Source organism: Crotalus tigris, unplaced genomic scaffold (genome assembly GCF_016545835.1).
Source record: "Crotalus tigris isolate CLP2741 ecotype Arizona unplaced genomic scaffold, ASM1654583v1 scf7180000023726.963151, whole genome shotgun sequence".
In the NCBI taxonomy this organism is placed as follows: Eukaryota; Metazoa; Chordata; class Lepidosauria; order Squamata; family Viperidae; genus Crotalus; species Crotalus tigris.
The window spans coordinates 188055-214037 of NW_024100143.1; the positions used below are offsets into that span (position 1 = coordinate 188055).

The 25983-nt window shown below is 32.5% G+C and overlaps 1 protein-coding gene across 3 annotated transcripts in view; it reads left to right on the forward strand.

The window, feature by feature from the left end:
* GBE1 (1,4-alpha-glucan branching enzyme 1) overlaps window positions 1-19641 on the forward strand; it is a 131957-nt gene extending 112316 nt beyond the window's left edge. The window contains exons 15-17 of one of the 3 annotated variants that reach the window (XM_039321303.1): window positions 6395-6512; window positions 7116-7164; window positions 16992-19641. In XM_039321303.1, the coding sequence (XP_039177237.1) occupies window positions 6395-6512; window positions 7116-7164; window positions 16992-17149 (325 nt within the window). In that variant the 3' untranslated portion in view covers window positions 17150-19641. Of the gene's footprint in view, window positions 1-6394; window positions 6513-7115; window positions 7165-9583; window positions 9650-16991 lie in introns of all 3 variants that reach the window. The other 2 variants (XM_039321304.1, XM_039321305.1) reach the window with 2 other exon arrangements.
* Window positions 19642-25983: the final 6342 nt, after the last annotated feature.

Here is a 25983-nt window from a genome sequence, read left to right on the forward strand (position 1 = left end):
TAGTTGGCGGAACTATAAGTTAATGATACCACCTACCACATATATAAAACTTAAATTCTTGTTCCTACATATACCAGCCATTCATGCATACCCTTTAAAAATCAAATTTTAAAAGAGTATTTATTGGGAAATGTGGTACTGGAATATGATGACACTGTGAAACAAATGTTTCAAAAATCCAGAGGAAAGAGCCCTTCCTATCAGTTATAAATAAACAATATAAATGCCATGTTCATATAGTTCTTAAAATAATTTCTATTATCGGTGGAGATTGTTAGCCTAGATCTGCATTAGAATGATTTAATTGAGATGAATTGAGTATTAGGAGTGGATAACTAGTATCATTTCTCTCTATCTTTAATACCGATATGTATGTCTCATAAATAACAAGTGGGACTTTAAAAAAAGGTTATGTGGACAGCAATGGAGGATAGAACATAGCATATGGAATAATAGGTTGGAAGGGACCTTGGAAGTCTTCTACAGTAGTCTAAGTCCCTGTCCAAGCAGGAGGCTCTATACTATTCTGGAAAAACACTGTTCTTGAAAACCTCCAGTAATGGAGTACCCACATCTTTCAGAGCTGAGCCGTTCCACTGATTAATTGTTCTCATGGTTAGGAATTTTATTCTTAGTTCTAGGTTGGATATTTTAAGATATTTGTAAATATTTAAGGATATTTTAAGATATTGCTGGAACAGAGTAAAGTGCTATTCTTTAATAGCCTGGGCAAATGAAAGGTGGAAAGCACTAAAAGGACTCAATAATGAGGACTAGAAAAGAAAAATATGTTGAGTTTATGCAATTGGTAATCCATTTATAGTGTCCTGTTGTTGACAAATCAACAACAAAAGTATATAGTTCAGTATGATTCTGTCTGATTTATATACATCAAACCGCGATGTTTACATTGGCTGATAATTCAGAAGAATGCCCAGTGAAATGTGTAAGTAAGTTATTCATTGACTACTAGGTAGACTCTTTTCTTTTATCCTAATATGTGTAAAGATGCAATATGCTTAGATTTGCATATTGTATATAAGGCATGAAAACAATTTAAAAGGTTGAGCAAAGATGTACTAATGCAGATTCACACAAGAATGGAAGAATATGTGAGTTCAATAGCAATGTAAATAGGGATTGATATGCCTTGAAATCTTGGGAAGATTAACATCAACATTCAGATAACATCTGTCTTTAAAAAAGAAAATTAAAGTTCCCTGACATTTGTAAGATGCATCTAGAGCTTCTAATGAGCAAACAAGGTCACTTGGAATGAGTCACTAGAGAGTGATTGCCCACGGCAAAAATGTCTCTTTGAGCTGCTTGCTTGTTCGTGCTTTGAAGTGCACTTATGTAAGTGTCCTGGTTATTAGAATTCAATCTTTACATAAAATGGAGACAAATAATTTAGGATCACAAAATGCCAACTTTCATCAAGATGCTTAATCTGTTACAGCTAATACTATTAAAATGTGAATGTTTTTGCAGTATTATTCAAATACCCTTCCTTCTCTTTTTTTAAAAGGAAAATTATTATTATTATTATTTTGGTAGTGGGTTGAACACTGATTATTAGTTTGTAATTCCTTATGTACAATCACAAGTACAAAATTATACAAATATAAGAGTAAGCCTTAGGACTTTCTGAAAAGTGCAATATTTGCATGCTTTCTTTGAACAATATTTTCATCTCCTCCTCCGTCTCATAATCCAATATATATGATTCTCCAGAAAACACATTAAACATTATAGGCTCCTGTGGCTTCAACATAAAGTTGAGGCAACTTCATATAAATTTCTCCAATACTTACAAATTGATAGAGATATAATTGTAAGCAAAATATTTTATACTTCTTTGTATATTGCTACAGTATTAGTCAATATTGCTGTTATATCAGTCAGACTGATATAACAGCAATATTCTCTTTGCTCTTTACTCCATTCTCTTTGCTACAAAACTCTAAACATTTTATGCTTGCAAAAGACAAGAAGATATACTGTACATGAAAACTGGGAGCTGCTGGAGAAATCCTTAAGTAATTAATCTTCAATTTCATAGAGCAAAAGCAAATTAATATAAATCAAATAAAATTGATTAAACTCATTTAGGGTTTTTTTTTTGGTTCAGTTTTTGTTTGTCACAATCAGTTCAGCCTTTGACTGTTTAAAAACAATGATAAAAAGTTTTTCTTCAACTTTCCTTTAGCTATCCAAGAAAAGTTTATATAGAAGAAAAAAGGTAACTATTTTTTCCCAGAAATTAGGTAGCAGCCTAGGGAGAAAAAACTAGAGTAATTATGTATTTTTCTACATACATAAGCAATTGAATATATATACATAAATAGCCTTTATTCACACTTCAAACCATAATTGTGTGAAACAATAGGTTTCTAGTGCCATTGTATGCATGCTAGTTATGATTTTATCTTCTTCATATATTGAAGCCTAACTTTTGTTTTCTTTTCAGAACTTTAACTTGTTCACAAGAAGCTGGTTTTAATTTAATGTTTTAATTTAATTAAGGAAAATTATTTTTTAAATCTAAAATTTAGTTTGAATTTACAGTCACAGACCAGCAATTAAATCATTACTCCAGTAGCTGATGATAAAAGTTGTTTTACCCTCTCATATAACTTGTAAAATGAAAATATCAGGCTGGCTCTTCCCAGAGAAATAACATTGCCATTTAGTTGTTACTGAAGCACCTTTAACTACTCTTGCTTCACTGAGTAACAAGAATTTTCTTTTATGTAGAAAAATGAATGGCTGGGCATATCATTGAGTATCATGATTAGAACATAAGCTGATGTCATTTCATGTATTGTGTTGCAGGTAGTTTGGCTTAGAATAGGGGTGTCAAACTGCTGCCCGCAGGCCAGATGCATCACACAGAAGCCGCACCCACCCCAGTTCTGGCAAGGGGAAAAAGTCACAATACTTTGTGACATGTCACGTGATGCGGCGAGTTTAACACCCCTGGCTTAGAAATAGGACTACTTTATCTGTAATAGACAAGAGCAATTGCTTTTTAAATATCCTGATAAATTATATAAACCAGTCCATAGAACATGGATAGTAGCTTATTTTTTCACAAAATCTTTGATAAATGCTATTGCTTTTGTAATAATCCTCCTCAGAATTTCTAAAATAATCATGCCACATCATGATCTTCATGAATAATTATTACTCATGAATATAATTATTATATTTGATATGTGAGAAGTTGGTTTTGAGTTCTTTTTCTATGGTCTAAATATATCTAGAGATGCTTCATGTGACATTAAGTCTGCATCAATTCTTTTTAAAAATAAGAATTTGTTCAGAAATATACTAAAAATATAGTAATTAAGTGTGAGATATGATAAATACCGTATTTTCCAGCATATTGGACGACTTGGCGTATAATACGACCCCCGACTTTGGAGCCGATTTGAATGCTTAGAAAGTTGTCTTATATGCCAGAAACTACCATAATTTCCGGCGTATAAGACGACTTGGTGTATAAGACGACCCCCAACTTCGGAGCTGATTTGCATGCTTTAGAAAGTCGTCTTATACGCCGGAAAATACAGTAATCCCAGATTCTCACTTTAGTATCACTCTGCATTTGCTATCTTGGTAGTGACAACAATACAGCTAACACATTTGCTTCCAAACTGATCACCATTAATATAAATTTTGTTGTTTGAGCTAACACAGGAGGTTAAAATATCCAAGTTATAAAAGTAATAATGACGTTAAAATAATGACATTCTCAAGAGTCATTTTTTCGCTTTCAGCAACTATTTTTAATGCTGCTTTAAGTAAGGTTAAATAAGGCTGAAAAAAAATGCAGAGCATTTTGGCAAAAAAGGCCTTTGAGCCTAGCAGATACTTTTTAGCATAACAGCTTCTATATTTTGTATATATCCTTTTCCTGAGGCTTTCCATAATTTGAATGTGGAGATACCTGGCAACAAAATAATTGGTTTATAATTGGCTATAATTTTTAATTGCTTTATAGCTTCTATATCACTTGGTCTAATTTAGATGCTGGTATCTAATTTTTGCTTCTGTACCTTTGACAGACTGATTTTCTTACAGTTTTGCTCAGCCTTCATTATAAAATAATACAAAGAAGGTTGAGCAAAACTGTAAGAAAATCAGTCTGTCAAAGGTACAGAAGCAAAATATTGCTAGTGACTTAACAGGTCCAGCTTCCATCAACACTTCACATACTTGTTTTACCTCTATAAATACATAATGAATCATTTCAGCAATGTGCTGGCAATGTGCAGGCACCTGCTGAAATCATATTTCAATGGAGAAGCAGCCATAAAGTAATCCAAACAGTATTTTGATCTCTTCTTTCTGGTAGGCAAGGAGGAACTAAAGATGATTGTCAGTATAAACAATTACTGGAAGAAAGTTTCTGCATGCTGTTTTAGGAGTTTTTCTGGATCAATCCTCTGTGAAACATGCTGACTTAAGCATCAGCTTTGAACACACTATAATACGTTTGCAGAGATTTAGGTCAAGCAAAGGCTGCCCTAAGTAATTTACATCATTTAATTTTTCAGGAACAGTTACTAATGTAAGAGCGATATTAAATAGTTTCTGTAAACCATAGTTGATCAGAATCTTGTAGCATTCTGGGGGGAAATTAGTCCCATTAAGGGAAAGTGGTAATCTCTTGAGCATTAAAATAGTTACACCTTGTGGTGGGAGAATAGTTTGCCATTGCCGCAGTGAGAATTTATCAACACATGTGATATAGATTCAATCTCTATATTGGAATATATGCATGTGCAGTATTTTCAGGTGGTGTTATATCTGTCCGTCATCATTCTAATAAGAAATATATTGCTCTAAGCTAGGGATAAAAATGGGAGACTGTTAGTCCTTTCGGGTAGGCCAAGTCAGGAAACTGTATCCACAATCTGGCTGGTATTCTGTTGATACAGGCTTACTAATAGAATCTTGAAAATCTGACTTTTTGCTTCTCCCCTTGTACATTCAAGCGAATTAGGGAAAAATCAGTCTAAGTTTGTTCCTCATGCCTTCTGTTTTCTAGCTTAATACACATTTTTGCAACCTTCGTTTCTCCAAAATCTTTTTCTCTCAACACACACACACACACACACACACACACACCTGGCTCTCTACAGACATGAAGAATTTTGGAACAATACCTGTCCCAAAGAAAATGCAGACTGATTCTAGCTGTGTGACATGTTGTGTGACATGTGACTATGTTGTTAGGGGAAGGCTAACAACATATCATACCTTCTAGTGACACAACTTCAAGGTCAGATAGCTGGGAAAGGCATGCACCTTTGCACCGCCTACTCTACAAATGAAGAGACTGTTCCAAAACATTTTATTTGAATTGATTGGACAATGAGAGATCAAAAATGGGAAGGGACAAATGGGAAAAGGTTATTTATGAAAATTTGGTGCACTAACCTCAGTTCTGGCTTTGCTATACTGGAATCCATTTGACCTTTAGTAAAGTAAAACTTTTACATTGAATGGAGTTGAGGGTTGTTCTTGCTTAAGGGATCTTGCTTGGGGCAGGATTGTCAAGTCCAGACTTTTCTTGAATATATTTATGTGTGTTTGTTTGTGGATACATGAATGGTATTTGACATTTCTTTGTAAATAAATTTCATAACTTTTCATTTTTCAAAGTTCCTTTTGTATTAAATTTTATAATAATCCTCTGTGTTTCCACTTGAAACATTTTGATAATTATGACTTAAGTCACATTGAGTTAATGGTGGTAAACCATGAGTAAATTAAGTGGGACCAAAGTTCATAAATTAAGTAATTTTTCTTTATATTTAATTCATGATTACTGGAAGTCTTACACACGTTTACGCCAAAATAAATTCAATTTTCCTACAAGCAGGTTATTACTAAATAACTGGGTATAGACTAAATGTATTCCTTCATGTAAAATAGGTAAATATATTTTATACTGAATAATAAACAGATACTTGAATAGTAGTATGTATAACCTTTGTTCATGTAGATTAGAGAGCAATTTGATTCCTTATAACAACCTATTTCCCTAAACTGTCTTCAAAATTTGTTCCCTAATTATAATTATATAGAAGAAGAAAATTGCTAAACATAGTAAGAGTCATCTGTTTTTTGTATATTGAAAGATAATTACATCTAATTATTTTATTTAGGTCTAATTACATTTATCTAAAAAAGATTAAGCAAATGAAATTTATTTTTTGACTGCTTTGATTTTTTTTAATGTGACCCCAGCATGCTAATGGAAGGTTATGTGTATTCAGCTCATGACATACAAAACAGAGAATATCTAAACGTTATAGACGTGTATTATTTTTTATTTTAAATGATGTAAATCTGCTATAGAAATCCTTAATTTTTGCCATACATATAAAATTGCCTTGGATTCTGATGCTCCAGAGTATGGAGGACATAATAGACTGGATCATACTACAGAATTTTTTTCTCAGCAGTATTCACATAACCATCGATCTAATTCTCTTTTGGTAAGTACACTTTTCTACTTTAATTTCTCTAAAGTACATCTTCAGAGAGATAGTTAATATTTAAAATTTTGTACTAAATCCCTGCGTATTGCCTTCATCCTTTCCCTTTATAAAATATAGTAATTGATCTTGCATGAACAATTATAAAAGTAAATGTTATAAAAATGTTTATATGGCAGAAAGAAAGGCCAGCTAAACTATTTCTCAATATTTTAAACTTTATGTAACAATTCTGACCTTCCAAATATGCATGTAATAAACTTAACAACATTTTCATGATTTCCTGGTTTTTTAATGTTCAATTAAATGTTCATTATACCAATAATTTTTGTGTTTAATTCTTTGCATGTATGCATCCTATGATTTTCATTACTAATATTTTAATCAACAGGAATCATCTATTAAAACCTCTAGTTTTTCTTTTATACAATATGAGAATTTAAGTATTAGAAGTATTTAACTTAGTAATGCAAGCATAATATTTTTTATTTCCTTTTTAAGGTTTAATTTAAAAACAAAAAAAAAAGAATATGGAGTAAACTTGCATTTGATGCACTGTTTCATGTTTTTTTTTATTTTACATGTGGGGATTCTTTTATTCAGTGCAAAATTTTGATCATGTTAAACACAAACTGCAGTCCAAAGGAAAAATGTAAGCAGAATATAATAATGTTGGACTCCTTTTCTTTCCTTCCTTTTCTTTTATTCACTGGGAAAGTGTTTTCACAGTTTAGACCAGTGGTTCTCAACCTGTGGGTCGGGACCCCATTTGGGGTCGAATTACCATTTCACGGGGGTCGCCAAACAAGGCTGTCCGCCATTTTTTTCCCCTTTTCTTTGGCCACGCCCCTGGCACCCAGTGATGTATAAGTGGTTGGGGGTCATCACAACATGGGGAACTGTATTATGGGGTCACGGCATTAGAAAGGTTGAAACCACTGGTTTAGACTATCTTTAAATTCAGGATAAGCAACATTAAATAGAGCACTAAAAGGATTAAAAGATGATCTTAATACATGAGATAATAAAAGAAAGTACAGCTAATGTACTTCAGTAGAACTCATAATTCTAGTTTAGTTCATATATTTCAATTCTTGCAAACATTCTTTCATCCATCATGTCCAATTAATATGTTGCCATTTCTTTTTTAATCTTCTCATTTCCCTCTTTTTTTCAGGAAATTACCAATTTCCTCCAACCAAAATTTCTTAGTTTTCTTTTTCCTCTTATTCATCTGTTCATTCTCCCTTCATACATTTGTTTTGAAATGTACTTCTGTGTATTTCTTTTGTACTAATCACTCACTTTTGTATTCAATGAATGTTCATTCATCACTACTAGAGTATTCTACTGCCATTAGTGTAGCTTAACATTTGTTCACTCTGCGTTTTCCTTTAGCATCAAAAAATCTTGGTTTATATATATGGATTATCATATCCATTTCCCTCATATACTGTTATTCAGTCATACTAGCATTTACTGCAAATCATTTTGTGTTCTCATTCAAATAGTGTGGCTTCAACTGCATACAAAGTATACATACACTTATATCCCCAAATAAAATAGCTCTTATAGTACAAGTATGCTCATAAATTTGTCCAAACACACATCATTACCTTGTTCTACGCAACCATTTGCTAAGTATTCCACATTTTTATGCCTGCTTTACTTTCATCATAGACCATCCTGTAATATCTACAAGTCCAATACTGTGTTTGTGCATATAAAATTACATAATTCAATTCCAAATTATGTTCTTTCTTTAAATCAGCAGTTGTGTTGTAAACCTTTTTCACATTTGTAGATTTCTCAGTGACTTACTAAAGTGACTTACTAAAATATCTGATCTATACACTCAATGTTTGCCACAAACTATCACTGTACTTCCCAAATAATACTTTTCTCTATCTTGTTGTTTTTTGTTCTTCCTATTTTTTCTCTTGTATAACTGGACAATAGTAGCATTCTTTCATCATCATGCACAGATGCAGTATTCATAAACAGATTAAACAAATTATCTAGCAATTGCTGTAAGCAAACCATATCTATATGTCATTATCTATGTTTTACCATCAATATCAATATGTAATTTATTTTGCCTAGTTTAGGTGCTGATGAAAAAAGGGCAGTAAAGGAACAACTTTGTGGGCCAAATCCAAACACAGTGAATTTTTTATAGAACAAAAATCAAAACTGTTTAACTCAACTCTAAATCAGTTAAGGCATTTTCAGGTCCAATCATTTATAGACTACATATTTTTTATTGTACATACTTGAACCAGTTTTGTCTAGTGGTTAAGTCATCATGCTAGAAACTGGGGGACCCTGAGTTCTAGTGTCACTTTAGCTATGAAAACTAGGTGGGTGAAATTCTCTCAGCCCAACTCATCTCACAGGGCTGTTGTGGGGAAAATAGGAAGGAGTATTAGCTATGTTCACCACTTGGAGTTGCTTTTGTTAAAAAAAAAAAAAGGCATGATGTAAATAAAATACATAAATAAAATAAATATTATACAGTATCAGAAACCAACTATGGTCATATTTATATTCATAAACAATCATCTCAGTGACCTTAGAATATGTGCCAGTAAACAACAGTCACTTTAATATCCTCGATCATTCTGTATATACCTTTTTGCATATATTGTCTGCATATATGTATATTCTTGTTCTGTACTTTATACATTACAGTGAATGAAACCCCAGTGTGGGAAAGTGATTTCAATGCAGTTCTGAAGAGTGGTTTCCTGCAAATTTTACTATTCTACCAATGTAATGAAAAATTAATATACAGCAGATAGCCTCAGATAATTATTATGATCTTATTAACCATAACATATTATCAACATGACAAGCATAGTGCAGATGCAAAATACAATTAATGTATACAAAGGTTGGAATAACTGTAAAAATCAATTTAACAAATGCATGTGAAAAAAGCATGATAAAAAACTGAATAACCAAGCATTTAATATAGTTTGAATCTAGCTACAGGCTAATGGCATGATATTGGCACTACAATATAAGTTTGAACCCTGAGTGTGGGTCATCCTTTCCTTTGTGTTCCTTAGCAACCCAATGCACTGAATGAAAGTGATGGCCAAAGCCGTGGACACCAGCACACACACTACTTGAAGGTAAAGTTGCAGACAGGTGTGTAGGCAAAATAGTAGCATGACAAAAAAGCGAGATCCTCATCACCAGGCCTAAACCAACAGGTGCAAAACAAACCACACCTCACCAAACATTAATATATGTTACAAACTGAAAGTAGAGTTACTTAAAACATCTTAAGACATCTGTTCAGTATTGTGTTTCACATTTTTTTTTCAGTTGGTAGACTTCAGAATTGAATGGACAAAGAGTGTTATGACATATTTACGCATTATCATCTTTTAAGATTACAGACCATTTCCTTCACTTTGTCAGTATGAAGAGCAGAATCTAAAGACTCCCCCTGCATTAGCAGAACATGTTTCTAGTGAGCAAATATCTCCAATTTCTACTGATTTCTTTACTCTAGAATTGATGTTTTGGACAACCCTTGATATTCCAAATAACCATGCAGCCATGGTTTCTGCATATTACCTTTGAAACAGCATTGCAGCAAATAAAAACAAACAAACCCTGTTTTGGATAATATATATATCTTAATATATGTATACTAAGACTTCTCAAAGCAGAAAAGAAACCCTCCTAATAGTAAATATTAATGATATTTATTTTTCCCATAAACTAGTAGATTTCAATTAAGCTTGTTTTTTTTACTGGTTTGAAGCTATTTTATCAGATATATTATTTGTGGAAGAGCCTTCATAATTTTGTCAGAAGAAGAAAATAAATGTGGCTTATGGGAAATAAACAGTTCCTGATTTCAGTAATATACTCTTCTGCTTTGATACTGTTCATAATAAAAATAAAAAATATATAGATCAATAAATACAAAGAGATCTGGAGTATAAGTTGGAAATTTTTTAATCTCATTGCCTACAATCAATGTGACCCGTTAATGGAAATGGGTTTTATATATATATAAATAGCATGGTAATATTTAATTTTGATTAAAATACAGCTTCATGCTTAACCTGAATTCTTATTGAGAATTAAGAAGATAACCACTGTAAACATTCCCAGTTAAAAATTAAATAAATTAAAAATCCACATTGTAACAGGTTGCATTCATAAAAATACCTATATCTCTATTCACTATGCACCTTCAGGTAAAGCTCATCTATTTCAAACATATTTGTGTTGGATTTCTGGATGGAGAAAATGGTAAACTGCTCCAATAACTGACGACAATACTGAGGTAGAAATTTGTGACCTGGTTATGAGGCCAGATCTGTAGAGTTTCTACAGATATAGGAGAATCCAAGAGATCACCCACATGTGCTCCAGAAGGTTGCTTTTCACAAGAAAACTCACAAGATCTGAATGGAAACTTTAAGCACATTGGATAGAACACCAGAAACCAATGAAGGAATATCAAGCTCTCAGCCTCATGCAGAGTCTACTTTAAGGGCATTGGGCTCAAATAAAATTTTGTTTTCTAAAGCATATTTAGATATACCGTAAATGCCGGCATATAAGGCGACTTCCGCGAGCGCTGAAATCGGCGCCAAAGACGGGGGTCGTCTTATACGCCGAGTCGTCTTATACGCCGGAAATACTGGTAGTTTCCGGCGTATAAGATGACGTTCTAGGAATGCGGCCCGGCTATAAAGACGGGGGTCGTCTTATATGCCGGGTCGCCTTGTATGCCGGCATTTACGGTAAATACTTTGACACTTATAGAGATCTTTCAAACAGCAAAGCAACTAGACATCTGTTGACTGCCTTTTCAACCTGGGATATAATCAAGAAGAAAAATAAAGAACTAATCATAAGGTTTAAAATTAATCAAAAGAAAGTTCTCCTTAGTAAAAAAAAATACATATTAAGAATTTGAATTATAAAAACTAAAACAGAAGGGGCCAGTTAATTTTTAAATTTTCTGCTCTTAATTTAATTAAATTAATAATGCATACCTCTGTGGGAAAGAAGATTTTCTTAAGGAGACTCAATGGCTAAGTCTTTTAAATGAAGAGATAAGGGGCATTTGAGAAAGACCATGTGACTGTAAACCTATGAAGTGCTGAATTGAACTAAAAAGTTAAGGACTAAAAGAATTTTTTAAAGGATCTTTTTGATGCTATATCTATATGGATTATAAATTAAAAACAGAAATGACTACAACCTGAAAAGTAACGAAAATAGGGAAGAGAACATTATTAACAGAGCAGATAGGGATTACAACAGATATATTCCAAAGGATATTTGAACAACTGGATAGCCAGTTAGAAAAGGCACATAGAAAATTGGTTTTATATATAGTAACTTCAATGAAGCTATTGTATGTGCAAAGGTGGAAAAATAACGAACTACTATAATGGAGGATTGTACTATGAAGATGATAGAATTAACAGAAATGGCAAAATTGACCTGTTTGATCAAGGAAAAAATAATAAGTATTTTCTTAAAAGACTGGAAAACATGTATAGATTTTTTTTGATGAAAATAGATAAAAATAATATGATTCATGGATTTGTTGATTGAAAAGAGTTGAATGTGGGAAGAAGTGAACTATGTGATGAAGTCCTGAAGAGGGAAGAGAGACATTAAGTATTGTTTATAACTGATGGGGATCTTTATTCATGTTATTAGATGACAGCACTATAAGACTCAAAGAAAATGAATGACCCATTACTTTGTGAGGTAAATTGGGAATAGTAACTTCTGCTGCACTGGTTCTTGCTGTAGAAGTTTAAGCAGAGATTCACATATACAGTATATATAGTAGAATAAATTAGATCAATTAGTTGCAGTGAAAAGAAAAAAAAAATCCCAAAACAGCATGTGATAAAGAGACGGATAAATTGAAAGCATAATTTATCCTAGGTTTCTTTACAAGGAAACAGCTTTTTAAACTATTCAAGCTTGAATTCTGTACTTTGCTGGGAACAAGCCCATTAATTCATACATGCACTTGCACACATACATAGATACACACATACTGTATACACACAAGCCAATAGCTGCTTCCCAAGTGCTTGCACACACGCCAGGAGAATAACAATGACTGGGGGCGAGACCAACTTCAAAAACTGACAATACTGACGAGTATCGCCCCTTTAAGAACAGAACGTCCGGTGTTAATGGGTGGACCAATGACCTGATCAACGGGCTAGATCCAGTTACATAAACAAACTCCCAGATCTGGTGTTTTACGCTCTGACAATGTTGGCAGTTTGGCTGACGAAAGCTCAGCATTTTTGTAGATTAAACAGTTTTTCTTTATATTTTATCCTGGTGTTCGGATTTATTTATCATTTTCATGACATGTGTATACCCGGGATTCATGTTTTTAATATAATTAAGGACAACAGTGTTTGTATAAATTTCAGCTATTTTAAACCCCCATAGTAACTACCATCCATAATATTGTAAATGATCAAAGTCTTTCGTTATCAACTTAAATGTAAATAGTATTTACTTTGGTAATTTTGCTTCTTTCCAGACTCATCTCTTTTGAAGTCATTTGTTATTACTTCAGTAATGTTAATACTATACCAGTATCAAACAATTGATAATTGTTTGTAATTATAACATTGGGTTTTGGTGATGTAAGTTTGGCTTCTTTTTGCTTGTTGTTTTATTTGTTGTTTCAATTTGGTTTTGGTATTTCTTAATCCACAATCAACTTTATTCTGGCTAACTACAGAAATGGGTAGTAGTAGAATGATGGCTTATTCTGTATTTTTTACTTTATGCTGCTGCATTTTTCTATAGAAATCTATACTCTTTTTAAATGACAGTGAATCACAAAACAATTGTGCTAATATTTTCAAAAGGAAATTCCACTTAAGCCAATTCAAGTTGAGCATAAGTATGGTTTGCACTTTTGGATATTTAGTAGAAACCACAAAACTTAGTGTACTGTGTATTTACATGTTATTCTCGATGGAGCGAAGAAATTCAGCTTGACTCTCTCTTATATATTTTCAGCTGCAAGCATGACGTGTATTTGCTTTTGCCCAATATGATATGACAACTTGACACATTCTCAATTAGCTATTGTTTTATTAATTATTCAGTAATAATTGACATTTTTCTACAAAATGTACATTATAGTTTAAACATAAATTAAAATTCAAATTAAGTATGTTCCAGAATAAATGTTGGCAGATATATTTATGTTGATATTCCATTAATGCTATTTGAATCTGCATTCAATTAAATTGATGTGGCAGACATGTGGATATTCCCAAACAGGCAGAATAAGGATGGCTGAGTCAGAGATTCACTGACCTTGTACTAGCAAATCAGTTTTTTTGGATGGAATGGTGCATCTATTAATATTGATGCACTTCTAAATTTAACACCATGTTTAGTCTTTCAACAATGTTAAAGGAATTCTTTTTCACTATGTTTTCATATGTTATTTGTAGCTTTCCTTCTTTTTCCACATTATAGATTTCTCATTTTTTAAAATTTGGTATTTATTTAATTAAACTCACGTGTGCAATAGAAAAGTAGTCTGCATTTAAATGGAACAAGTTTTCACTGAGTTCTTGAGGGTGGAAGACATTATCCACATAACCATAATACTTGGATTAAAATATTCTAGGAAAAATCCTAATAATAACAATAAGCCTGTGTTCTAAAAAAGTTGGGTTTTTTTCAAAAATTTGGGGCTTGAAGGAAATTCACATCCTTTCATTATTAGTTAATTATATTAAAAAAAGGAAGTGCAGTCATTGAGATCTCTTTGCCTACTTGTACCAGTGATCTATTTGAGGGTTAGCATTTGAGAAGGGGAAGGTTAATACTATAACCCTTTGGAATTCTTTTACTTTCTGAGGTAAGAATGCTGCCCTCTTTAACAGTGTAACCTAGAAGTATGAAAAATATTATTTTTAGCATATATCTGGGGAATAAATTGATGAAATATTGGCTATTTGGGATAAATATATTTTTAATCATCAAATATCTGGCTCTATATTTTGTGCTGATTTTATTTTGAAAATATATTTTATTGATTTTTATTGTTGTGAGTCTCTTGATGGTAACATATAAGTAAAGTTAAATAGATTTTAAAAGTTCCCATAACAACTGTTAAGTTTTAACATATTTCTATTTTTAGTGGCAGGGGGAGAAAGAGAGAAATCAATTATGGGCTTTTTGGCTAATTATATACTGCTCACAAAAATAAAGGGAACACAAACGTATAGGATCCTATACATTTGTGTTCCCTTTATTTTTTTGAGCAGTATATTTTGGTATAATATAAGGACAAGTTTCCAGAAAAGGAAAAAAAGACAGCAAAGATATGAAAATGCCATCCCAACCTATTCATATTTTGGTTGATTCTGTGGCCCTCTGGCAGAGCAGAAAAGGAAGGAATTTCCCTTTAACCCACTCTGGTTAATGGGATGGATAGTCCCCAAATTGGGGGGAAGGGGTTGCAATCCTTTCTGCTGGAAAAAAAGGTAAGGGTAAAGATTTGTCTGCAGCAAAACTTTGTAAAATCAAGGCAGGCAAAGAGAAAAGGGTTGGTTTTTTTTGTGTGTGTTTTTCCCCCAAATCTTTGCCCTCAAGCTGCTTTCAGTGGCATTGGAAAGAACAAGAAAATATGATGTGGAAAGTGAAATAGTGCTAGTAGTTAATAATGGCAGGAAATTCATATCCAATTTCCTCCTTCAAATGCTAAAATATAATTTAATCCAGGTTTCTCTACAAATGAAAAAAAAAAGGTGGAACTTTTTCAGGAAGTTCTCTTATACAGGGGCATAAATAAGACTTTCAACTGATGACTATGATCAAGAGAAATGAAAATTTATTTTACTTTACGGATATATTAACATGTTTGCTTTCTTAATATTGTTTTAATTTTTTAAAGTACAGTATTATCAAAAACACATTAAAATATCTCTTTTGGTATGTTGATTCTTTGGACTGTAGATAGTATTGGGTAGCTTAATACGTACTTTTTTCCATATTAAATGTCATTTTCTAAATGTAAGTGGAATCCATATAGTCTAAGAAGGCAGAAATAATAATAGTTGGGATTATAGAAGGGGTGAAGAACACATGCTTATCTAGCTATTGCTAAGTTAAAAAAAAAGACATCAGCCTACATCCTTTTGTCAGTGAGAATTTTCATTAATAGATTGTCTTCCCTTAACTAATAACTGTCTCTTACTTATTTCTCATTAATGTTGAACATGGGATTTTCTCTACTGAACTATTTGAAGTATCAGCAAATGTATGGTTTTGTTTGCTAAAATATTTGGAAATAAACCCCTCATCACATATTTTGCAATAACCAAGTATCAACCACTTCACTGACTTTTTATTTTTTTTTCCATAAATTTCAGAGTACAGGATTCTAGGTATATGTCAAATGTCCTTACCTGCTGAGCAGATTTGTGGGAGTTATTTGTCACAAAACACTCTGATCACTGACAAATAGCTATGATCCATTGGACATGTTACTGTCTGATTCAGTGAAGATTTCTATCCCCCCTTCCCCCCCCCCTCTCTCCATTATTTATTCTGGTTGCTGACTATAAAGTCACTTTATGCTATGAGTTAGCTCTTAACAGGTATGGAAATAGTATTATACTAGAAATGCCAAGTGGCGCTAAAAGCATTGTCAAAAAGCTAGGCAACAATCTTCAGTTAGCAACTTACATTTTTCTGATTGCATTTTTTATTGAGGTCAGCTTACATGATCAGTTACACTCTGCAGTCTGTAAAGAACATATATCAGTTGGTTAAAAACAACAACTCAGAATATGATCTGTGAAAGGATTATAAAATCCACTGTTACAGAGTTCTTTTTTTCTTACCTAAAAATGAGTTCAGATTCAGAGTTTCTCTGAAAGAATAAAAGAACTATCTTAATCATAATGTTGAAAGAATATTATCATTGTTCAGTAAATTTGTTCAACATATATATATCACAGTGAGACCCATTTCAGCCCTCTGACTTAATGCTTTACTATTTCTAAATGCTTTACTATTTCTTCTGCTGTATTTACTTCCACTGAATGACATCTCGGCCAAAGTACAAATTCAGTCCATGATACAATGGCGATCAAATTAAATAGTAAGAGTTTGTCATTTACTAGTGGACGTCCTCAAACATTCAGACTCAATCAGTTTAAATCACATGTGTCTTCTAGTTCCAATTTCATTTAAACCTGTTACCCAATCCAGCATTGTTTATCATTTCTATTAATTAGTCTTAAGACCAAATACGCAAGTACAGAATTTCATTCTATATCCATGCTATATTTAATAAGTGTTTGATTCTTCAGTGACATTAAATAATGTAACATTATAAGTAATTTATTTAAGTCATTTAGATTTATGCCTCCCATATCACAAAGGTGTTTTTATGGCTCAATAATAAGATTGTTTTTATTCTCCCTTTAGGTATACATTCCAAGCAGAGTGGCAATAGTGCTTCAAAACATGGATGTTCAGATGTAAAGACTTGCAACTGGCTCCATTACTTTGAAGGCCAAGTAATATTTGATGATAATGGCATCCAAAATACTGTTTTTTTCTGCATAAGTGTGTGTTCATACTAAGAAATTCAAATGAACATTTATTTATTCATAATTACAAATATACTATAAAATGTTTATTCAAAGAGATGATCTATAATCATGAAAGAACAAATGTATTATGAACAATTTGTATTACAGAACTGAATTTCAGAAACAGTTTGTTCTCACATAAAGATTGAAGTATGTTACAAGGCATGTTCAAAAATTGATTGCTGTATTTCCAGATTTATTCTAATCACATGTAGGTGTATTTTTCTCATTAGATTCCATTTTGTTTTAGAAATAAGTAGCCATGTGATGCACTAACACTGGATTCCAGATCTAAGTTGTACTGTGTTTTCCTGAGATTATTACAAGGAAAATAACGGTTTGTTGAAAAACTAATAAACCCTTTTTATGGAAAGACCCCAAGAATAAAGGAACCTCATTGAAAGTACGATATTGAGCTCATAAATTTAGGTCTGTAAAAATAAAAAACTATAGAATGTCTTTTAAAATGTGCCTATTTTAAAAAAACTGTTACAAAATAAAGTTATTAATTTATGTATTCTATCTAGAGTGTTAGGACTCATTCATTATTTATTGCCCAAGTATGATTGGACACACAAGGAATTTGTCTCAGGTGCATAAACTCTCAGTGTACGTACAAGCAACAAATAATAAATCGTGGTCATAATCATAAAATACAATCATCATAAATCATAAGCTACAAACCCAGTGATAGTCATAGGATACTAAATAAGCAAACAACAAATAAAGACAATCAACATAAACCATGAGATACAAATAACGAAGTTATGGTCATGAGAAGCTAAGGAAATAGATAATAGGAAAAATGAAAAGATGAGAAGGATAATAAGTAATATAGCCCTACTAGGTGGTTTGACATCCTAGGGATAGACAGTGTTGTGAGAATTAGTTGTTTAGCAGAGTGATAGCATGGGGGGGAACTGTCTTTGTGTCGGTTGTTTTGTCGTGCAGTGCCCTTCTTGAGGGAAGAAGTTGAAGCAGTTTATGTCCAGGATGTAAGAGGTCTATAGATATTTTCATAGCTCTCTTTCTGGTTCGTGCAGTGTAAAGCTCCTCAATGGAAGGCAGGTTGATTGCAATTATTTTTTCTGCAGTCCTAACTATCCATTGAAGTCTGTGTCTGTCTAGTTTGGTTGTTGTGCTAAATCAGATAGCTATAGAGGTAAAGAAATAAACATTTAACTTTTAACTCTGTAAAATTTTAAAAACAAATTAAACCATATTCACTTTCGTAATTTTTTTTACCATGTAGACATTTTTAAAAGTCCTAACAATTTCAAATGTTTTTTCAATGAAAATTCATATTCATTTGTATTAAAGACTGTCACTGGCGTTGTGCCATCTGCATTATCAGTTTAGTTACACTGCTGACTAGTTACGACTTAATATCTTTTGAAACCAAACTATGTCAGTTATCACTGAACAACGATAGAGAATTATTTTTATAAAGCTAAAAATGTGGTATTTAATGTTACCTGTAAAAAAGTTAATACCAGTAGCAGGTATAAAAGATTGAATTCTGAATTTCCAGAACTGTAAAAATATCTTGTATAAAAAGTAACTTCAGTTCTGTTTTACAGTCAGTATTGATATGTAAATATCAAAAATATTCAGGACAGAATTTGTGAGTTGTTATTTTGCTGTTTTTGTCAAGACCATATCACCAGTGCCTTCCCAACTTTCCCTTATGATAGCTACTATAGATCAAGTTTCTTAGTATCATGTCTAATTGGCATGCTCTGCTTCAAAACTATCTGGAAACATTTTAATGCATCTCCAAACCATTCATTTTAGATAAATGAATTTTAAATAAAAATTGCAGAATTTATTCCTACCAACCCTAAAACCTAGGTAATATTTGTCATCCTGCCCACATATTTACACAAACATTATCAGACAAGAATAGGTGAGACGTTTGAAATAAACATCTCATAAACCTAGTGAATAAGATTGCTCCTATTAATAATGTTACTGGAATACAGAGGTACAGTATATACCAGGAATGTCAAACTGCCGGCCCATGGGCCAGATGTGTCATGGCAAAACCATGCCCACCCCATTGCTGGCAATGGAAAGAAATTGGCGATACGTTGCAACGTCATACGACATTGCGAGTTTAACACCCCTGATATATATAAATGCTATAACACCTGATGTATTCAATTCTCTGAAAATCATAAATTATAAGGTTTAGATTAATTACCTGTTCAACAGTTTGCAGTTTCCTGAAGAAAATTCAGATAGTTATATAAAAGTTATAAAATTCAGATAAGTCTTTCAGCCTAGAGATAAAATAAACAGTCCCATAAATTCAGGTGCACTTTTATTAAATTTACACATTGCACATAATATAATAAACATGCTATTGTTTCTAGATTTCCATATGTATGTAAGGATATTGTCCATATCAGACTTTTGTGTAAGAAAATAGTACGTGTAATGAGATGTTATAGAATGATGTGCAAATAAAGAAATGTAAAATTGGTGTTTGTACATTTTGATATTGTAAAGTAACTTATCTATGCACATTAAAAGCTTTCACGAAAAAAAAATTGGTTCAAACAGAAGAAATTTAGGATTGTAATTTTGTTAAATAGTTTTTTCTGCTAAATGCACAGCAATGGAAAAAATACAGAAACTTTTCATCCAATTTACATACATAATCTTCCCTTAATGCCAAAGCTTTATTAAAATCAAAGGGATTTGTGTGGGCATGAGTGTGCGTATGTATATGTATTCCATATACAATACAGATGCTTGCAAAGCAACAACTGGGAATCCTAAAAAATGAGGAAAGTATTTGCAAGTACAAGTACATATTATTCTTGATGGCCTGAATACATATTTCATGTTTAAAATGCATTTCAATTTACCTGCTGTTTATTTAGACTGCAACATAAGCAAGTTTTGTTACATATAGCAAAATTAGTTTCTTGTTACATAAATGTGCTAAGCAACACTTTTCAAAAAAGGACATGTATTTGAAAATTCATCAATGTTAACGGTAAAGTTTGTTTTAACTTTTGTGGCAGCAACTCATCCAGGATTACAATATTCAGTTAATAATCTCTATCCAAGTTTATGTGTCTGCAAGGAGAGCTGGCACAACAGAACAGTTTAATGAACAGTCTATTTGTGTAAGCAGTTTAATCACAGATGAACATTTAACAAACATTCCTTTTTTCAACTTCTCTTTGCAATTTTCCCCACAGATATTAGTTGTAATTAAATTGTACTTGTCATAAAAGCTGTAGCTTGTAAGCTACTTTGTAAGGCTATGTTCCAACTTGATACAAGTTGTACTGTATCGATGTTGCTTTAAACATGATGCAGAATAGGGTAATTTGGAATATAGTTAGTTCTCAATCAAATGAGAATGAAAATATCTGACTCACCCTATTTCCAATTCTCTGTGGACCTCTGCTTCATTTCAACTGGATTGAGGTTTCCAAAGAATAGGGGAAAAACTAAGAAAAAATGTAGACATATTTACACATTTTTGTCCTTCTTAATATAACACTGCAGTAGAAAGGGGATTATTGGAATCAGATAGTAATAGGTTTGTCCTCAAATCAGTGACTCTTGAAATTAGTCTCTTCAATTGGAATTTTAGGAAGAAAACCAGATTATGGAGGCAAAGAGAGAAACTATTTATTTATAAATATTGTTATTGCAATCTCTTACAATTCTCATTCTGCATGTTTTTGTTTATTTGTGTATGTGGTTTTATTCCTTAATAGCCACTATTTTCTTTAAAAAATGTCTTCCAATATTCATTATATACTTATTTTTTCATCCTGTTTTCAGTTCCTCTCTTTATACATATCTTCCCTTCTTCCTTTTTTTCACTATTTTAAACTGCATAAATAATTGATAATAATGTTACCTTGTTGGGTAATTAGGATGTTACCTAATTCAATAATGAAACATCTGAAAGAAAGCAACCAAGCTCAGAGAGCATCAAGGATTCCACAACTAATAATATATTGTGCCTTTTTTTTCTTTTTCTTGTAAACAATATTCCCCATTCTTCCCATCTTATTTTGACCCAGTAGATCAGACATGTTAAACTTGTGATGTCACGTGACATTGTGCAACGTATCGGAGCTTTTTCGCCATTGACAGCAATGGAGTGGGCGTGGTTCCCCGATGACACGTCCAGCCCATGGGCCAGCAGTTTGACATCCCTGCAGTAGATGCATTTGTATATGGTACTCTAAGAAGTAGTTTTGAGGCTACCCCTCCTTCCCCATCTTCAAATTGTATTGGAAAGTTGCAATTCAAAATATGACTTATTGTAACTACAAACACTAATGATTATGAAAAATGATGTGCTTAATCCCCTCTTAATAATTTTACTTTGAATAATAATAATTTTGGATAATAATTAGAATTGAATTTCAATCCAAATTCTATATGTCATTGAAACATTACAGCAATTTTTAAAAAGCCATTATAGTATTTTGTATCAGAACCAGCCTAGAAAAACCATAAACCCATTTAGTAAAGAACTAAACCTAACCCCCATGATATGATTGTTATAAGAATTTAATATTTTAGTGTATTCATGTAATTGAAAACATTCAGATGCATCATCAAGTTATGTATAATTTAATCTTCTAAATAAGTCAGCATTATTGGGTCGTACTATGCTGCATCCTGTTTGGAACCCAGCTGCCTTCTGTATGAAAGATAAATCTCACTACACATTGTATTTTTTTTACTAAAAATATTGAATGTTTGGAAGACACAGAATATAATAAGGTATCAGCAATCTAATATCAAAAATTTATTTTAATAGGCAACAAAGATTGGGAGACAAGCAAGTCTCCCTTTCCAATACACATACACACAGACCATTCTAGTGGTTGTGGAAAGAAACAAAACAGCTCTATGCTACCCAGAATATGGGCTCTTTCCTCTATATAATAGCATTCAAAATCTCTCATTTGGTAGATTGAGAAAACGTGAGGCTGAGAGAAAATAGTTTTTTCACTAAGCAGAGACAACTTGGTAACTTGGTAACAGAATTTGCCACCAGAAAACAATGATGGCCATTAAAGTGAGGATTTTCATGCAGGCAACAAAGTTAATTAAATGCATGGAGGATAAACCTGTGAATGGCTATTATGATTGCTGCATATGTAGAGATTATGTCTATATATAGGAGAAACAAATAAGAGGATAGAGAAACAAATAAGAGAGTGTCCTGGCAACTAGTAAATGTTCATGTCATGGCAACTAGTGAACTGCTGTGGAAACAATAATAGATCAATGTCCAAAATAAGGTAATTCATACGTCAAAGCACAGGTTAGCTACTATGCTACAAAAATACTCCTTGAAAGAAAAGGTGGCACACAACTATACAGCTATTTGAACATCTTATTTCAATCTATCATGGAAGAAAAAATATATCAATGGCATATTTAAAATTTATTCAGGCATTCTTGAAGCATGGAATATTCATCTGTTTGAAGGGCGGCAGTGCTTTTCATATACTGGTTCCACTGCTGATAATCAGCAGGATGTACTGATTGTCTCCTGTGTATAACAGCATGGGAATTTCAATGGAGCAGAATTGTAAGTTGCTCAACTCAACTATAGTTGCTGTCTAGGCAAAATTTCAGAAGGTATAACCAATATAGTTATAGAGTTAACAGTTTAGTTGACTCTGCATGCTTCAAATATAGCTCCACAGTTTGGAGAATTCTTAAATAATGTTACAGGCCTGAATAGATGTCTAATATATATCAATGCTTTATATGCTTAGCTCGTAAGTATAATTACTATAGAATCAGTATAATTACTTTAAGAATCAGCTTGTAAAAATGTATTTCTTACATAATTCTGAGTTACAATTCAGAATAGCTAAGCATATGTATTATAAATCATTTCCCAAGATATAGTATCAAAGTTTTTTCCTTGTTGGACAGTCTCAAAATATATGGACTTCAATTTCCAATTTTTTAAAAGTCATTTCTAAAAATTCACACATTTGCAGAGTGAAGAATGGGTTAAAAACATAAAAAGCAAAAGTGAGTTGAGATTAAAGATGCACAAGAGTAAGTCAATTTATTGCCTGGTTGACACATACTAATCAACATGCAAAACCTTTCAAGTCAAAGCACATTATTTTGGGCTGAAGGCCACAAGGTCATCAATGACAGCAGGACAAATATTGAATTAATACTTTATTTGGCCAAGTATGACACACAATTAGACACACAAGGAATTTGTGTCTTGTACAGAAGCTCTCAGTGTACATGCAAAGCAACGGAATAATCATAATCACATCAATAAGAGGAGAATAAAGATAATAAGAAGGATAAATAACAGTATAGAATTACAGCCATACCACATGGGTAAATAACCCATAAGCTGGGGGAAATAGGTGTTCAGCAGAATAATGGCGGGGGGGGGGGGGACTGTGCCTGTGTCTATTCCATTTGGATACAATGCCCTATAACGCCATCCCATGGGAAGGAGCTGAAACAGTTTATTTTCAGGATGTGAGGGTCTGCAGATATCTTCTCAGTCCTCTTGATATTAAAAATATTATTTATATTGAAACTTTATTTTCTTTAGTTATTGATGCTTAATAATTAAATATAATTAGATTAAAATATAGATGGTGTGATTATGCATTTCCCCATCTTTCTGCGAATTTGCAATCTGTTAACATTTTGAAGAGTTGAAACATTTTGGAGCTACAGGTAGTGACAGCTGTAGGTTGTGCAAACTGCTAAGTCATGTTGTGCTTTATTTGGCTTTGGCTTAGCATTTTGTATTAACTCAGTCACTGGGGTTTGTAAGCTATAATTTATAGTTTAATATGTTGTACAAATCCATTCAGTTGTGATTTACTCAGCTGTGGTTAACCAAACTATGATTTAGTACAATGTGCTCTATCCATTTTTTGGTTGGGTTGATGACTTTTTGCTCCTGAAGTTGATTATCACCATCTGTGACAAAAGCAGTAAGTATTTTAAGATGGTTTCACCTGCATTTTTTTCCTGAGCTTCTATAAAGCAAAGCATTTGTCATGCTGTCTATGACTTACTGACATGATTTTCAGCCAAGCAGATTGCCAAGTTAATTACAGAACTCATTTCTTTTGGTTGTAAGCCTGGCTTTAGGGCAGCCTGCCTTACTTTAATGCATATTTCTCCTGGCCACACTTTTAAAAAGAGAGGACTCAATTGCAGAAAACTTGAAATGTTGGGTTTCCTTCACTTTATTGAGTCTTATATGCATATTCATATTTTTTGACCCTTGGCTATTTAAGCCCTAGAGTGAGTAGCATAAAATATGCACAACTTGCAACTGTTGAAATACAATGAATAATATTGAATTATATTGCATGTTAAATAAAGCAAATATACTTTTTTTTTCAGCTAGTATACTGAGTCCTCATTCAAACTACAGTACATTCTATGATATGGAGACACTGAATCTTTCTGTTCTACACAATGAAACTACTGTTGCATTTAGGAAAAGTTCCCTTGGTATCCTAGGGAAGTAATGTACTATGGTGTAAGCTAAGATATCATGCATTTACTTTTAACTGCTTTAAAACATGCATCTAACCCCACATTTAATAGAACATAAAATTGGATCCTAAAAGCATTTGATCAAGTTATCACTTTCCATTCTCCCACCAGATCAGCATGCAGAATTTTACCAAAACAAAATCCATTCTTTTTCATTTAGATTCAGTTCAGTCCCCATCTACAGGGAGGAGGCCTAATGGAATTGTTTAAACAGTGTTTTATGTGCCATTTACAAGTCAAGATTTAATAAATGAGAAATATTTTGTGCATTCCAAGTGTTTGATAAATGTCAAGCATTACTGTGTGTTTTCATAAATTCTGATATTGCTGTCCTTCAAATCTTGAGCTCCATTATGCACAGTGGTCATAAATTCTCACCAAATTATTTGCTGTTACTATCCTGAAATGAATAATTTGATTATATGGAATGTTTTCAACCTTGAATCTAGCAAATATCTTATATTAACTATTCTTTTTTTACTAAAACAGTCTTTTTTCATAAAAGGATATGGGAATGTCAAGCATGTGTAAATATTTCAAAATATTCATGCTTTTAATAACTTTATAGAAATGTAAGAAAATTATTTGTCAAAATAAAATAAAGGAATTTGACATAGCAATTAATAGTTTCCAGGAAGCAAAACATAATAAAAGTGAATCCTATTAAATAGTTGCTTTTACTCATTCAATCTATTTAGGTAGGATGGGAAAGTTTATGATATTATCAGATTCTTTCAGGCTAGGACATGTTTGTTTTCTGTCTGTTTGAATTCTAAAGTCCCAGAGCCATTTAGCTTTTTCATTTGTTATGACTTTCTGTATTTTATGGTCCCACCAGTTCTTGCTTGCAGGCAAATGATATTCTTGCAGATTTTCCAGTGCACCATTGTTGCTTCTTTGTCATGCCAGTGCTTCTGGTCAGTTTCTGTGATCTGTGAAGTCAATCTGTGTTGTTGTTGCTATTATTATTAACAACTTTATGGTGATTCTCTGATTGTGTGCCATTGGCACACTTAGGTATTTTCCTTGAAAAGCTATCATTAGCTCCAAAGATCACCTGGTTTTCAAGCATAAACCATCCATAGAATGGTTACTGTATGTCTCAACATGTTTTGTAGTCCCTTGTTTTGAATTACAACTTTTTTTTTCATGAGATCTTGAACCCAAAATATTTGGACACTAATTAGCAGAAGACTACAAAGTCCCTTGGAAATCTGGAGGGGCTTTGAGTTGTTCATGGACAATGTGGATTTTAAGTCTCAGTTTTAAATGAT